The sequence below is a fragment of the Erythrolamprus reginae genome, chromosome 6 (assembly GCF_031021105.1).
Source record: "Erythrolamprus reginae isolate rEryReg1 chromosome 6, rEryReg1.hap1, whole genome shotgun sequence".
NCBI lineage: Eukaryota > Metazoa > Chordata > Lepidosauria > Squamata > Dipsadidae > Erythrolamprus > Erythrolamprus reginae.
This window is the reverse complement of record NC_091955.1, coordinates 43,498,562-43,515,699: the sequence shown is the minus strand read 5'-3', so window position 1 is coordinate 43,515,699 and position 17,138 is coordinate 43,498,562. Positions and strand designations below refer to the sequence as shown.

Genomic DNA, 17,138 nt, shown 5'->3' with positions numbered 1-17,138 from the left:
AGTAATATTTAAAAATGTATTTACCCATTTCCTGGGTCGGCCTCTTGGTCGTTTTTCTCCAGTGGCTTCTGCTTTCTGTAAAAACAAAGATACATGATATAGAACCAAATTATTTATAATTACATTATTAGACAACCCTGGTGTTGTGTTAACTAGTGCTTACTTCCTGCAACACAGCTCTTTTATTTATCTACTGATTAGATGGGAGCCACCAAGAGAAAAAAAACTGCTACTATCTATCTTACTCTTTCTCTCCCACACCCATTCTTTCTTTTTTTCTCTTATGGAGAAAGGCTGTGCCCATCCTTTCATAAAACAGAATGAAAAGTTCATTGTTTAAGGAAGGAAATTGTTTTTTTAAAAAAATGATAGACTATTCACTGTGATCTTCATGTGTCTAGACTATTGATAAGAATGTATGGAAAGCAAATCAACATTCTTGACAAAAACTATCTTTGGATGTATCTGTTTAAAGAACTTTTCTTTGTTTGTGGGCCAAAACAAACTCAAAATGTAAGCAATGACTGCTAACATAAAAAAGCTGTGACTAGAGGAATGTAGGAAGATCAGGAAACATACTGTCTATACATAAATTAAATGTTACAGTATTCAGAGCATACTCAAAACACACATTTATTTAAAAAGTTATTTCAATCAATTTTACTCCTCTTCAATTGTAAACATGATTTTGCTGCCAAGCACTAATATTAATTCAAATCCCACAAATAAAAAAAAATATTGTATGAAGTTAAATTCTTGAAGGAATTCTTGAAGGAATTTAACAGAATTAATATGGTATCTTGCATGAACACTTTAGTTTTTCTTACCTTTCCAAGTTATTTGCAAAAGTGGATAAAAAGCAATTTAAAATGTTGAATACTTATACCATTTCTATTCTATGTTATTATTCAAAAGGAAATTTCCTTCAATAGGTTAACACATTGTACAAAACTATAATTACTTGTTTGAATAAGAGCCCTATCTGGGTTCACACATAGCACAATCACATAAGCCATGATTTAACTTCTATAATGAATGTGTTCATAAAACATGTTAAGCCATAGCTTGCTTAGCAGCAATTCTATAAATAATTTAGTGAATTCACATAAATTCTAAGACACGTTTTTTAAAAAATATTGGTTAGATTGATAAACATATCAAAGCAAAACTTAACTAATTATATCAAAGCTAAGGGCAATATGGATTTGGGGGAAATATTGATTTTTTTCCCCCTGCAATGGTCAGATCACTATCTGGTAAGTCTCCAATTCTCAAGTGTCACCCTCCTCCATTATCTGGAACCGCCACAAGGAAGTAATGAATCCAATTAATTCTGAAGAAGATACTATTTGATTCAACTAAGAGTAGAGCAGTAGTGGATTTGGATTGGATTGTGGCTGAAGGGCCTCTCCATGATCCGATATTCCCTATTGTATATGATGGAACTGAGGCAACTAAAACAGGTAGAGTGTTACTGATAAAAGACAAAGAGCAAAGACAACTAGACTTACTATTAGAGTCTGCCTTATGGTGGTAAGGGTGATGAAACCTACTGTATTTTTCAGAGTATAAGATGCAGCAGACTTAAGACGCATCTACCTCTTTTGGGAGGAGGAAAACAAGAAAAAAAGTCTGCCTTTGCCTCCGAGCATCCATCGGGTATTCATCTGGTCTAGTCTCCATGGCCCATTCAGTGCTGCCGCGCCCATTCATTGCAGCCCATTTGCCACCACCACAGCCCATTCACCACCACCCATTTGTTGCCATCATGGCCCATTTGGCATGGCCTGTTTGCTCTAGCCTGTTTGCTGCAGTTGCAGCCCATTAATCACTGGCTATTTGTCGTGGCCTGTTCATTGTCAGAGCAGCCGATTTGGTGCAGCTCATTCTCCGCCACTGAACCCACTACTTGGAATCGCTGAAAGTGCGATGCTCAGAGGCCAAAAATGAAACATGTAGATGCCGAAATTGGCATCTACATGTTTCAAATTGCCAAGAGTGGGGGCCATTTGGTGCATAAGACACATCACAATTTTCAACCACTTTTATCGGGGTGATGCATCTTATACTCTGAAAAATACGGTAATTATTTCTTCACCTTTATTGGGTCTTCAGAAGTTCCCACTATGATTGATTTGCTGGGTACACCTCTGTACATGCCTCTAATCTCCTGTCCAGACCTAAATTTGGACAAGGAGGATGAGCCAGTCCCTGGCATCTCTGGGGGAGACAGGATAGGGACTAGTGGAGATGCAGATCAGGAAGTAGCAGGCTCAAGCTTGATAGAGCAACTGCAGCTGGAATGACTGGACAATCAGCTGAGCTCGTTCAGAGGGCGTCACAACTGCAGCATGATAGCCTTGAGATGGGGAGAAAGTACAGCTGCCAGCAGAAATGAGGAAGAGAAGCTACCCTTCTCCCCAGGTTTGCTTCCTCATATGCTGTGGGCGCATGCGCACTGCTAAAAACTCAATTTCCGTGCATGCACAGAAGCAAAAAACAAGATGAACTAGTTCAGGGGCATGTCCAACTGGCCATCGCTGCCAGTTCAGCAAGCAGAGGAACCGGTCCAAACCATCAGGAACCCAACTCTGCCTCTCCCCAATCCAAGGGTGTGCAGGGATAAGAGGTGACAGAAACACTGGTGAGTTGGCCTACTCACAAGGCAACAGCCTCACCTAACATGAGGGCTGTACCAGCATTAATTATTTAAGAATGCCCAAAGAGAAGAACATTGCTGGAACAACATGTTCAGTTGTCTTGCTTCGTATCCTGGCCTTGTTGTGTTTCTTCTTAGACTTCTGATTTGGATCTCTGGTTTGTGCCTTGATCTTGTGCCTTGCTGGGAGAACTAATTCAAGCCTTTGTGTCTCTTACCTTGTCAAGCACTTTTGTTCTGGTTTCTGCTTAGCTTCAGAGATTGAAACTGCTCCTCTTCCCAGCTCCTTTGACCCTCACGGTGGGACTCAAACGGGGGTGCATAGGATTTTTGTTTTTCAAAAACTATTGGGGACTATATATTTGGGCAGCTCAATAACTGCTCAATAACTATATACAGTGATCCCTCGATTATCGTGAGGGTTCCGTTCCAAGACCCCTCGCGATAATCGATTTTTCGCGATGTAGGGTTGCGAAAGTAAAAACACCATCTGCGCATGCGCGCCCTTTTTTTCATGGCCGCGCATGCGCAGATGGTGGAGGTGGGGAGCGACGAAAGTGTGGAAGCCGACAGATTGCTTTGAATGTCGGCTGCCCCCGCCCCCCCCAGCACCCGCTCATCTGCCGTTCGCCGCTCGCCCGCCCTTCGGCCGGCCACCCACCGTTCGCTCGCTGCTCGCCCGGCCACCCGGGTTCGGGGGGGTGCTGGGAAGCCCCCCAGGCCGGCTGCGACCTTTTAAAACAGCCGCGCCGCTTCCCAGCTGACTCCTGAAGCCAAACGCGGAAGTTCGCCTTTGGCGTTTGGCTTCAAGACTCAGCTGGGAAGCGGCGCGGCTGTTTTAAAAGGTCGCAGCCGGCCTGGGGGGCTTCCCAGCACCCCCCCGAACCCGGGTTGGAGGTTCGGGGGGGTGCTGGGAAGCCCCCCAGGCCGGCTGCGACCTTTTAAAACAGCCGCGCCGCTTCCCAGCTGACTCCCGAAGCCAAATGCGGAAGTGGGTTTTTTTTAATTAATATTTTTTTAAAAATCGCGATATAGCGTTTCGCGAAGATCGAGATCGCGAAACTCGAGGAATCACTGTACACTGCTCCAACCCTGAATGGCCCTAACCATGTTAATCTTTGTAAGGCTTTAAAAACTTGGTTATGTACTTAGCTATGTCCTTGACCTACAACCACGATTGAGACCAGAACTTCTGCTGTCAAGTGAGACTTTTGTTAAGTGGGTTTTGCCCCATTTTAGTACCTCTCTTATCACAGTTGTTAAGTAAATCTGTGCAGCTGTTAAGTTAATAACCCAGTTATTAAATCAATCTGGCTTCCCCATTCATTTTAAGTATTAGACCGTTGCAAAAGGTGATCACATGACCTTGGAACATAGCAAAGTTCATAGATGAATTTTGATCATATGACTATGATCATGGGGCTGCTGCAAAGATTGTAACAGTAAAAAACACCTTTCAGTGCCATTGTAAATTTGAACAGTCACCAAATTAAGTGTTGTAAATTGAGGACTACCTGAATCTCAGCCTTGGGCTGTAAATATGTTATTGTTCCCATTCTTAGCTTTGTTAATTATCTTGACTGCTGTACAGTATATATTTATTTTGAATGTTTTTTATTGTTTAAATGTTTTATTGTTTCTATATTTCTAGAATTTTAAGCTGCAGAGAAACTATTTGAGGTGAGAAATAAAATGTAATCCCAGTAGTTTCTATATTCTGTAATTAATAGTATGCCTATTTATCTGTTTTTCTTTTAATACTTTAACACTCCATTCTTACTGAAAAATTTTGTATAAGACGATGCCTTGTAAAAGGAATTCTGATACAACATCTGAAAATACTGCAGCAGTTTTCTACAGTTTCTTGGACTATGAATACAGATAAATATCCCATTATAGGGAAGAAACACTTGAAAATATAACGGCACAAAATTAGACAATAAAATATCATTTAAAATGTTTTTTTAATAAAATCTTCATATTCAATCATAAATAGTATAAATGCCATTTTCTTAACATAGCACGTTCAAACAACCTGCGTAAGAAAACATATTGGTATTAATAATTTATCATATGAAATTCACTGAATATTGTTTAAAATATTTCAGCAATCAGTTCTCTTTCACTATGGATCCAATTTTCTAAACATGATGTCTAAAATCAAGTTTAAATTAATCCTGAAAGCATTTTTAAGGTAGATCTCAATTTCTGTTCAAAATCTGAATAACTATCTGTTGCTCCCTTCTATATAATGCAGAAAAATATGTGTAGGCTGTCCTAGAAGATAATTTCAAAAATCTGAAAGATTTGTAAATAGGAGTAAAGAGAAAAATAAACCGTTCTCATCTAATGATCATCAAAATTTTAGCACTCAGATTTGACATCTCATCCTTGATTATCCATTTCAGTACAATTTGATAACTCCTAAATTTCTATTTGCCAACACTAAATTGCTTGTCAGACTTGCTGAAAAACTACGTGTTGTTTATTTTTTTAAATCTGTTTATTTTCTGGTGAGATGGTGGCTTTACAGAGGAAATCCTGAGATAACTAGTCCTTTGAAATTAAAACAGAAATATTCAAACCACTTGCTGTTTCTAGTAAAAAAAAATATTATTATTTATTCTCCAATGAAAAACTGTGAAAGGAAACACAAGCACACTATATCAGCCCAAGACTGCTTTGTGAAGCCATGCATCTTTGAGAGAAAAGAAATGCAAATAACAAGTCTAACATTGTTGCATTGCATTCCATTATTGTCAAAAATACTGAAATTAAAAAACAACTACAGATAATCCAAGTCTCTCTGATTCACAGAAGTGGGGAACCGAAATGCTGCAATTGGATATACTAAATTAATTTAATTCATCACAGTACAGATATTCTCAAAAACATTTAAGTATCTAAAAATGTTATGTCAAATCAGATAATTCATCTGACCCAATCCTAACTTGCCCTATATTTTCATGTACCGTATTTTCCGGCGTATAAGACGACTGGGCGTATAAGACGACCCCCTAACTTTTCCAGTTAAAATATAGAATTTGAGATATACTCGCCGTATAAGGCTACCCCTCTTCTGTACATCATAGACCTGACTGAGTCTAGGTCTATGATGTACTTGCATTGAGAAAAAAATCATTTCTGAACATGATAACACAATATTTTAATTACTAATGATGAAGATCTTATTGTTAAAATTATAAATGAATTATTTAGAGAGAGAGAGCCAAGTGGGAGCACTCTTCTGTCTATCTCTCCATATGTCTCTGTCTATCTGTCTTGTCTGCCTCTCATATTTCTCCTCACCACAATTAAGTTTATTATTATAACTCATCATAATTTGTCAACACAAAAAGGTGAACCTGGCTATTTTCCTTTCTCCTACCATCTATTCTGCAGGTATCTTTCAGTCTAACATGCAGCATGCTGACACCTATGTGAGAATCTATTATGGAATGAGAATCTGTATGTGATATCATGATATCGCAATCCAAACAGCCCATCCATTTTTTCCTCTTTCCGCACTTGTCTTTATCCTCTTGCAATGTCACTTAAACAGATTTTAACTTGTCGGGTTTAATTAGTGACCCTGCCAATTTTCAGTACTGTGCAGTGTGCTATGATTCAGAGCAGGGTGAATAATATGACCTCAGCTTTTAAAGTTATTTTAAAATGTTGCCTAAGAAATATGAAAAGATGATTCTTTTTGGAGGAAAAGTACATTTTCAATGGTTAAACATAAGAACAAATACAAACAGGCAGAAATAAATGCATCCAGTTTAACATTCAATCATTTCCCTGGCTCTTTTTATTGAAATGAACAAGTTCATACATTCAATTTTGCAACCACTAATAATGTTGGTCAAGTAGGTACAAAAATACCTGGGGAAAAGATCAAAGTCTTTCTCTCTCCCCCTCTCTCTCCCCCTCTCTCTCCCTCTCTTTCTCTCTTGCTATCTCTCTTTCTCTCCTTTTGCTTTCTCTTTCTCTCCCCCTCTCTCTCCTTCTCTTACTATCTCTTTCTCTCTCTTTCTGTCTCCCCTCTCTCCCTCTCTCTCTCTCCCTCTCTTGCCATCTCTTTCTCTCCCTCTTTCTTTCTCTCTCTCCCTCTCTTGCTATCTCTTTCTCTCTCTTTCCCCCCTCTCTCCCTCTCTCTTTCTCTCTCTCCCTCTGTTGCTATCCCCCCTCTATCTTTCTCTCCCTCTCTTGCCATCTCTTTCTCTCCCTCTCTCTTTCTCTCTCTCCCTCTCTTGCTATCTCTTTCTCTCTTTCTTTCCCCCCTCTCTCCCTCTCTCTTTCTCTCTCCCTCTGTTGCTATCCCCCCTCTATCTTTCTCTCCCTCTCTTGCCATCTCTTTCTCTCCCTCTCTCTTTCTCTCTCTCCCTCTCTTGCTATCTCTTTCTCTCTTTCTTTCCCCCCTCTCTCCCTCTCTCTTTCTCTCTCCCTCTGTTGCTATCCCCCCTCTATCTTTCTCTCCCTCTCTTGCCATCTCTTTCTCTCCCTCTCTCTTTCTCTCTCTCCCTCTCTTGCTATCTTTCTCTCTTTCTTTCCCCCCTCTCTCCCTCTCTCTTTCTCTCTCTCCCTCTGTTGCTTTCCCCCCTCTATCTTTCTCTCTCTCCCTCTCTTGCTATCTCTTTCTCTTTCTGCCCCCTCTCCCTCTCTTTCTCCTTCTCTTTCTCCCTCTGTTGCTATCCCCCCTCTCTCTTTCTCTCTGTCCCTCTGTTGCTAACCCCCCCTCTCTCTCCCTCTCTTGCTATCTCTTTCTCTCCCCCCCTCTCTCACGGAACTGAGGCAAGGACGGCGGCGTGTGGGCGAGCCTGCGCTTTGCGCAGGCTCGCCCAGCTGGGAGGCGGTGTTCGCGCCCCCCCAGCTGAAACTGACGTCCGGCCGGGGCGATTCTTCCCCGGCCGGACAGGCAGCGTGTGAGCGAGCCTGCGCTCCGTTCAGGCTCGCCCAGCTGGGAGGCGGTGTTCGCGCCCCTCCAGCTGAAACTGACGGCCGGCCGGGGCGATTCTTCCCCGGCCCGACAGGCAGCGTGTGAGCAAGCCTGCGCTCCGTTCAGGCTCGCCCAGCTGGGAGGCGGTGTTCGCGCCCCCCCCAGCTGAAACTGACGTCCGGCCGGGGCGATTCTTCCCCGGCCGGACAGGCAGCGTGTGAGCGAGCCTGCGCTCCGTTCAGGCTCGCCCAGCTGGGAGGCGGTGTTCGCGCCCCTCCAGCTGAAACTGACGGCCGGCCCGACAGGCAGCGTGTGAGCAAGCCTGCGCTCCGTTCAGGCTCGCCCAGCTGGGAGGCGGTGTTCGCGCCCCCCCAGCTGAAACTGACGGCCGGCCGGGGTGATTCTTCCCCGGCCCGACAGGCAGCGTGTGAGCGAGCCTGCGCTCCGTTCAGGCTCGCCCAGCTGGGAGGCGGTGTTCGCGCCCCCCCCCAGCTGAAACTGACGTCCGGCCGGGGCGATTCTTCCCCGGCCGGACAGGCAGCGTGTGAGCGAGCCTGCGCTCCGTTCAGGCTCGCCCAGCTGGGAGGCGGTGTTCGCGCCCCTCCAGCTGAAACTGACGGCCGGCCGGGGCGATTCTTCCCCGGCCCGACAGGCAGCGTGTGAGCAAGCCTGCGCTCCGTTCAGGCTCGCCCAGCTGGGAGGCGGTGTTCGCGCCCCCCCAGCTGAAACTGACGGCCGGCCGGGGCGATTCTTCCCCGGCCGGACAGGCAGCGTGTGAGCGAGCCTGCGCTCCGTTCAGGCTCGCCCAGCTGGGAGGCGGTGTTCGCGCCCCCCCAGCTGAAACTGACGGCCGGCCGGGGCGATTGTTCCCCGGCCGGACAGGCAGCGTGTGAGCGAGCCTGCACTCCGTTCAGGCTCGCCCAGCTGGGAGGCAGTGTTCTCGCCCCCCCCAGCTGAAACTGAGGTCCGGCCGGGGCGATTCTTCCCCGGCCGGACAGGCACGCTTGTGCTGCCAAAGGCAGCGTGTGGGCGGGCCTGCGCTCGGCTCAGGCTCGCCCAGCTGGGAGGCGTATTCTCGCCCCCCCCAGCTGAAACTGAGGTCCGGCCGGGGCGATTCTTCCCCGGCCGGGACAGGCACGCTTGTGCTGCCAAAGGCAGCGTGTGGGCGGGCCTGCGCTCGGCTCAGGCTCGCCCAGCTGGGAGGCGGTGTTCTCGCCCCTCTCAGCCATCGCAAATAGGCGCCACTGTCCTATATCCGGCGTACAAGACGACCCCCCACTTTGGAAAAGATTTTCAGGGGTTAAAAAGTCGTCTTATACGCCGGAAAATACGGTAAGTAAAAAAAAGTTTCTGTTGAGAATGCATATATTTTTTAAAACTATTACTGTAATATATCTCTTTTCCAGAATGATAATTGTGCTATCCTTTTTCACAAATTCCTGAGACTTTCCTTTAATAGTCAAAACAGTTCTTCAAATATAATTTATTCCTTTGTCATCTGTCGAAGTAGATTTTAGAAATCTTTGGAGCTTCACCCTAACTAGTATTTAAAACAAAGGACTGTTATAGTATCATGACTGAAAAATAAAAGTATCTAAAAAGAGAGGGAGAATTTGGTCATAGTGGAATGTTTCCCCTAAAATAATCATAACAGCAATTTCCTACCACTGAATAAGTCTCTTGGTGGAAAACTTTTGATTACAGGATGTAGTTTTAGGATTAGAATTTGTTCAGAGGATAAGAAAGACAATGGTATATTCCAGTTCAAAAAGAGAGAGATAAAGGGACAAAGATTTCACAACAGAATAATATATTTCTAGTAATCCTATAGGTGTTACCTGAAAAGTAAGGCCCAATGAATTCACTGAACTATATTCTCAACTGACCATAGATACAGGACAGTCAATGCAAATGTTCTTAAAAGCACATTAAAGTAAAAATAACAAGCACCCAAATAAAAGTTATTGAAACCATATACCATATTCTTCAGTGCATAAAACGCACCTTTTTCCTTCCTAAAAGAGGCTGATAATTAGGGTGTGTCTTATACTCTGAATGTAGCTTTTTTTCCCCAGCCCTAACTAGCTGCTAAAGATCTTCCAATCTCTTACCTTGCAGGCTCTTTCATTGTTTCTCTCTGTAAATAATGTTTTCCTTCCCCTAAGTCTTTGGCAGGGTGTGTCCTGAGGACAATCAGGGTTTGTAACTACCCATAATTGGGGCGTGGAACGATACTGTAAGCTGATTGGCTAGTTGAGCTAAGTGGGGCTGGGTTACATGTATATAAGCAGTCAGTTAGACCAGCCTGTTGCTCTTTCTTCTGATGATGTCTGTTACCTGTTTTTAACTACAATAAAAGAACTGACAACTGCTCCAGGCTGGGTTTTATCTGTATGCGGATTTAACATTTGGCGATGAGGATAAAAAAGTGTTTTATGGACTTAAGGTAACCAGGATTCCTGCTTAGTCACCACTGTGTTTTTTTTCTTCTTCTTCTTCTTTCTCGGGTTACTCTTTTCTTCTTCAGCTCTGTTGTTATTGAGCCGGGTTTTTTGGACATTTCTATTGCTAAGTTTGTGACAAACAATCTGCACTAAGGGGTTGAGAGTGCTATTTTAAGCCTGCATGCAATCATTGCTACTACTGGAGAAGAAGATTCCAAGTTCAGTTCTTTGACGGTTGAAGCCATCTACGCTGCTTGCCAAAGTTTGTTGCCTCCCACGCTGCTGCTGCTAGCACTCAAGGTCACAGCTGCATTTGACGGCCGGGGTGGGGAACCTCCCAAAGAATCATTGTTCTGCTCCTGTGACTGCTGGAAATTTTGTGGGGCCGTCTGCATTGCCGCCAAAGGACTCAGCTGCCTGGCAGCTCAGGAAGGATCTTGGTTTTTCCCTTTCTTAATTATTTATTCTTTTTTTTCCCCTTTGGAGCCACCTGGGTTGTGCTACTATTGTTACTAAAAGCCACTTGTGTATACTAAGAGGATTAGTTATTAGTATGGCGAGCCCAAGTTCGTTTCTTGTGCCTTTTGACTCATTTGACCCTAGTAGTGATACGTGGGAAAGTTTTTTGGACCGTTTTGAATGTTATCTAAAGGCACAAGATCTTAGGGAATTATCAGAAGCCCGCCACATTGCTTGTTTCTTAAATGCTTGTGGCAAAACCATGTTTCGTATGGCACGCGTTCTTGTAGCACCACAGGTGGTTTACGAAGTTCCATGGGAAGAGCTGATGGACAAACTTAAGAGACACTATGCGCCAGCTCCGTACTTTATTTTAAGTCGTTTCCATTTTAGACGCCGCATCCAAGCTGAGGGAGAATCAATTACACAATACGTGGCTGCCCTTCGTGACGCAGCAAAAGACTGTGACTTCGAAAATGTAGAACATTCGCTATTAGAACAATTCGTTTGTGGGGTGCGAGATCTCCAACTTCAGCGCCGCCTCTTGGCCCACCCTAAACTTACACTAGCTATAGCTAGTAACGATGCCTTTGCTGCAGAGATGTCACTTCACTCTTCCGCGGATATACAACGACGTATTCCGGAAACGTAAAAAACTCTTCCACAAACAAGTATCTATGCGACAACTTACCCCCTTATAGACAACACAAACTATGGTGAAACAGTTGCCCGCCTACATACCACCACCAATTGCCATCGCACATCAAACTTTGGAACCAAGCAGAGGATTACATCGGTGCGACGATCAAACTACCCACCGTGTTCCAGCTGTGTAGACCTACATCTTCGCTCTTCGTGTCAGTTCCGCACTGCAACCTGCTACAGCTGCGGAAGAAAGGGGCATCTATCTAGAGTCTGCCGTTCAACATCTAACTAAACCGCCAGGCGTGTTACACCTTCACGTCACACGCAACAACATCTGTTGGGACAACGAAGTGATTGTTTCGCCACGGAAACGGATCAGGAATTGTGCAACGGAGAGGAGGAAGTATTTCTAGCAGCTGGAGGTGGGACAAAGAAAATTACAATGGTTGTAACTATTGAAGGGTCATTCTTAGAAATGGAAGTAGACACTGGGTCCGCCAGGAGTTTGATTTCCTGGGACACACTTGCCCACCTGGTTGTGGACCCATCTAAAGTTAAGCTGGACCCAACAAGTGTGAAACTGAGGGATTATCAAGGAAACCTAATTCCAACCAAAAGGGAGGGAAAATTCCATGTAAAAAAGGGAACATTTTCTGGGATTCTCCCATTGATAATTGTAACTAATCCCCTACCATCGTTATTGGGGAGGGACTGGTTTACCAAATTAGGTTTGTCCGTATCAGGAATTCATTCAGTAACCTCTGATGTATATTCATGTATATTTGATGAGTTCTCAGATGTATTCAGCAATAGCTTGGGTTGCTATGTGGAAACACCAATATCTCTTAACTTGGATCCAAAAGTGGCCCCTATTAGATTAAAACCTAGACGAGTACCTTTTGCGCTACGAAAAAAGGTAGATGCAGAGTTGGACAAGTTGATCCAGCAAGGGGTTTTAGAGCCCACCGATTATGCAAAATGGGAAACACCACTAGTAATCCCTGTTAAACCTGATGGATCTCTCCACTTATGTGGAGATTATAAGGCAACACTAAATCATGCCCTCAGTTCTAACCCTTACCCGGTACCGGTAGTACAGCAATTATTACACTCCCTGGGTCAAGGGTCAGTTTTTGCCAAATTGGACATGGCGCAAGCATACCAACAGCTCCCGGTGTATGATGCCACCGCGGAAGCTCAAACGTTGGTCACCCATCGGGGCGCATTTCGTTGTCGCCGTCTCCAGTTTGGCGTGAGTGTGGCTCCTGGTCTGTTCCAGAATATCATTGAGAGGCTGTTATATGGATTACCTGGGGTAACTCCCTATTTTGACGACATCTTTATATCAGCCGCCTCACAACAACAACTTCTTACACGAGTGAGGGGCGTTCTATCGCGTTTTAGGAAGGCAGGCTTGCGACTAAAACGTAGTAAATGTCAAATAGGAGTTCCCCGTGTTGATTTCTTAGGTTATATTATTGATGCTGCCAGCATTCATCCAACACAGGCCAAGGTATCAGCTATTAAACAGGCACCTGCACCTGTCAATAAGCCTGAATTACAGGCCTTTTTAGGCCTCCTTAACTTTTATAACACCTTCTTGCCACACAAGGCAACTATAGTAGAACCCTTACATCGGCTATTGGGAAACGATAGGCCATGGGTTTGGGGAAATGTGGAAAAGGCTTCATTTAAGGCAGTCAAGGACCTATTGACGTCCGACGCAGTTCTTATTCAATATAATGATCAGTGGCCATTGATACTCGCGGCAGATGCTTCCCCTTATGGTATAGGTGCCGTGCTTAGCCATCAATTACCTAATGGCTCGCAGGCCCCTGTGGCATATTTCTCTCGGACTTTGTCCAACACCGAGAGAAATTATAGTCAGACAGACAAGGAGGCCTTGTCCCTTGTCGCATCAGTTAAAATGTTTCACGACTATTTATATGGCAGACCCTTTGTCCTGCAAACGGATCATAAACCGTTATTGGGTATTTTAGCGGGTACTAAGGAATCCCCGCAATTCACATCCCCCCAGGATGATTAGATGGACAGAATTTCTAGCAGCCTATAATTATCAATTGCAATATCGGCCTGGGAAGAACATGGCACACGCAGATGCCCTTAGCCGTTGCCCTCTACCAGTACCAGTTATGGACCCATCACCAACATCACAGGTCCTCCTGATAGAGGAACTTAGTAACTCATTGTCTGCAGCCGACATAGCAGCCCACTCATCTACGGATAATACTATTTCACAAATCATTGATTGGGTGAAACGGGGGTGGCCCACGCAAACCATACCTAGTGAATTTAGACCATTCCAGACAAGGCAAAGCGAGTTATCTACACATAGAGGGTGCTTGCTGTGGGGATCAAGAGTCATTGTTCCCCTGTCCTTACAGGACACAGTTTTAGGCCTACTCCATGAATGCCATCCAGGCATTGTCCGGATGAAGGCCTTGGCTCGTAGTTATGTCTGGTGGCCGGGGTTAGATCAAGCCATTCAGACGTGGGTAGAGCGCTGTAGGGAGTGTCAGAACTCCAGACCTATGCCTCCGGAGACACACCCAAGGCAGTGGGAATTACCTAGAGGACCATGGTCTAGGGTCCATCTTGACCTGGCCGGCCCTTTCCATGGGCATCAATTTATGGTATTGGTAGATGCTTATTCAGGCTGGGTGGAAGTAGATATCTTACAGTCTACGACATCGGAGAGTGTAATCAATATCCTATCACGACACTTCTCCACACATGGGTTACCCAATCAGTTGGTGACTGATAATGGACCGCAGTTTACATCTGCAAAATTCCAAGTATTTTTAGCCACCTTGGGAATTAGGCAAACGTTAACAGCCCCTTGGCATCCGAGAAGTAATGGCCGGGCGGAGAGGGCTGTGCGGTCCACAAAAGAGGCCTTAGGCCGCCTTAAAGGACTGGATTGGAAAAGTAAGGTGAACCTTTATTTAATTACGCAACATTCAACTCCCTGCCCCACCACATGCAGGAGCCCAGCAGAGGCTCTTATGGGCCGGCGTCTGCGTACGAGATTAGATCGGATTCACCCTACATATACTCCTGACATAGATAAGGAACCACCAAAATGCACGAGAGTATTTGCCCAAGGAGATCCAGTATATGCTAGGAATTATAGGGGGGGGGGGACAACGTTGGGAGCTAGGTTGGGTTTTGGAGGTAACTGGACCTTATTCTTATAGGGTCCAGCTAGGGGATGGAAGGATCTGGCGACGGCACATAGATCAACTACGCCGTCGAACTTTAGAAGCCGTTACACCAGCATTACAAATACCACCTGTCCAACCAACCAGCATTGCATTACCCGATTACACAGAGATTACCCCCTCCAGGGGAAATCAACATCCAGGGCCGATACCGAAATCACCACATCAGGAAAGTCACACAGAAGCACAATCAAAATCCGTGCCTAGAGAAACAGAACCATCAGTTCCCGCACCAGTTCCCTCACCAGAGGTTGAACTTCGCCGTTCTCTAAGGTCACGCAAGCGACCCACATATCTAGAGGATTTTGTGTGTACTAACCAGGTGGGAAGGGGTGTTGTGTCCTGAGGACAATCAGGGTTTGTAACTACCCATAATTGGGGCGTGGAACGATACTGTAAGCTGATTGGCTAGTTGAGCTAAGTGGGGCTGGGTTACATGTATATAAGCAGTCAGTTACACCAGCCTGTTGCTCTTTCTTCTGATGATGTCTGTTACCTGTTTTTAACTACAATAAAAGAACTGACAACTGCTCCAGGCTGGGTTTTATCTGTATGCGGATTTAACATCTAACTTACTCAGAAGTTTCTTTCGAGCCCTAACCAGGTGCTAACAATGTTCCCAGCTTTTACTGGCTTGCAAGCCAGCTTTTACTGGCTTGCAAGCTCTTTCATTGTTACTCTCTGAGAAGAAGAATGTTTTCCAAACCCTGTCTTCCTAGGGTTATTTTTTCATTGCTTTACTTGCTCCAGATGTTTCTTTCCAGCCCTAACCAGGTGCTATTAATGTTCCCAAGCTCTTTCATTGTTTCTCTCTGTGAAGAATGTTTTCCAAGCCCTAAGTCTTTGCAGGGTTTTTTCCATTACTCTAATTTGTTCCAAAGAAGTTTCTTTCCAGCCCTAACCAGGTGCTAACAATGTTCCCAGCTTTTACTGGCTTGCAAGCCAGCTTTTACTGGCTAGCAAGCTCTTTCATTGTTACTCTCTGAGAAGAACCGTTGAACTTACCTGAACGGTCTTCTCGATGCCCTGGAAGGAGAGTCCAGCATGGGTTTAGCTCAAGTCTTATTGGTAGGACTGAGTTTTAAATTAACATAATTAACATATTAATTAGGTACCGCCCCCTTGCTGCCCCAAGAAGCCAGTTTTAAAAAAACGAAGATAGTGATAATCCAACAATTTATTGAACAAACAAGAAAAAACAAGAATAAGCAAGTAGGTGAACTGGAACTCCCATGGTTCAATAGGGAGGGTTTGGACTCTCCTTCCAGGGCATCGAGAAGACCATTCAGGTAAGTTCAATGGTTCTTCTCCCATGCCTCTGGAAGGAGAGTCCAGCATGGGATATACCCAAGTTTAATGTTCAAGGGAGGGAGATTGCTGAACCATGGGCTGTGCTTCCTCGCACACTTTCTGAAGTACACGCCTCCCAAAAGCAGCCTCAGCCGAAGCGAATGTATCTAATTTATAGTGGCGAATAAAGGTTGTGGGTGTAGTCCACGCCGCAGCTCTGCAGATGTCTTCAATGGGCGCTTGCGTCGCCCAAGCCGCTGACGAAGCAGCACTCCTTGTTGAATGAGCCTGGATCCCACTAGGTGGACTGGTTGATCTTGCCTTGTACGCCTCGACTATGCATAGTCTCACCCATTGGCTAATGGTATTTGAAGAGACCTTGAGACCCAGTCTAACGGAACCAAAGGACACGAACAAGGCCTCAGTCTTTCGTATAGCACTGGTACGCCTGATGTAAAGCTTCAAGGCTCTGCGCACGTCCACCTTGTGCCACTTAAGTTCCAAAGGATGATTACCACGAGCACAGAAATTTGGCAATACTAATTCCTGGGCTCTGTGAAAGTGTGTGTTTACTTTCGGGATAAATGTGGGATCCAGATGCAAAATAACTCTGTCTGGATAAAACCTACACAAGTCCGATCTAACCGACAGAGCGGATAATTCGGACACCAGCCGAGCCGAGGTAACTGCTACTAAAAATGCCGTCTTAAGAGAAAGGAAACGTAATGAAACTGTTCTCAAGGGCTCAAAGGGTGGGCCCATGAGGGCCTGAAGAACCAAGGTCAAATCCCATGTGGGAAAACGTCGTATCGGAGGAGGGTGTATATTAGTAGCCCCTCGGAGGAAGTCTTTAATCCAAGGATGATGGGTCAAGGAGCCCCCATCTTCTCCCTTTATAATGGTAGCTAAGGCTGCTACCTGCCGTCTCAACGTGTTCGGTGCTAGGCCCCTCTCCAATCCTGTTTGCAGAAACTCCAGAACAGGAAGCACTGAAGAGTCCTGGGGTTGTAAATGCCTGTTGGTACAGAACGATGTAAAGGCGGCCCATGTCGCCTGATAAATTCGGGTGGTGGAAGGGCGCCTAGCCGCTTGAATTGTGGCAATGACAGTTTCCGGGAGGTGACAACTCCTCAACCTGTCCCCCTCAAGTGCCAAGCGGTTAGGTGGAACCATTGGGGTTCTGGATGACACACAAACCCTTGGCTGAGGGAGATCCGGTCGTCCGGAATCCTCCATGGTGGGGAGATGGATAGTCCCATGAGGTCCGCAAACCAGGGTCTTTGAGGCCAATGTGGTGCTAACAGGATCATCTTCGCCTTTTCCATCAGGATCTTTCCTAACACCTTCGGAATAAGTGGAAGTGGAGGGAAAGCATACAATAAGGTCCTTGGCCACGGGAGATGAAGTGCATTGACTCCCTCGGCTCCCGGAGATGGAAACCGGGAGTAGAACCTCGGGAG

General features: G+C 45.2%; 1 protein-coding gene across 10 annotated transcripts in view; it reads right to left on the bottom strand.

Annotated features, from left to right (window-relative positions):
- The window catches only part of HMGA2 (high mobility group AT-hook 2), a 356,638-nt gene that overhangs the window by 313,947 nt on the left and 25,553 nt on the right, over positions 1 to 17,138 (bottom strand). For all 10 annotated transcript variants that reach the window (XM_070755646.1, XM_070755647.1, XM_070755645.1 and 7 more), the window contains one exon: positions 25 to 75. In XM_070755646.1, coding sequence (XP_070611747.1) covers positions 25 to 75 — 51 coding nt within the window. The remainder of the gene's footprint in view (positions 1 to 24; positions 76 to 17,138) is intronic.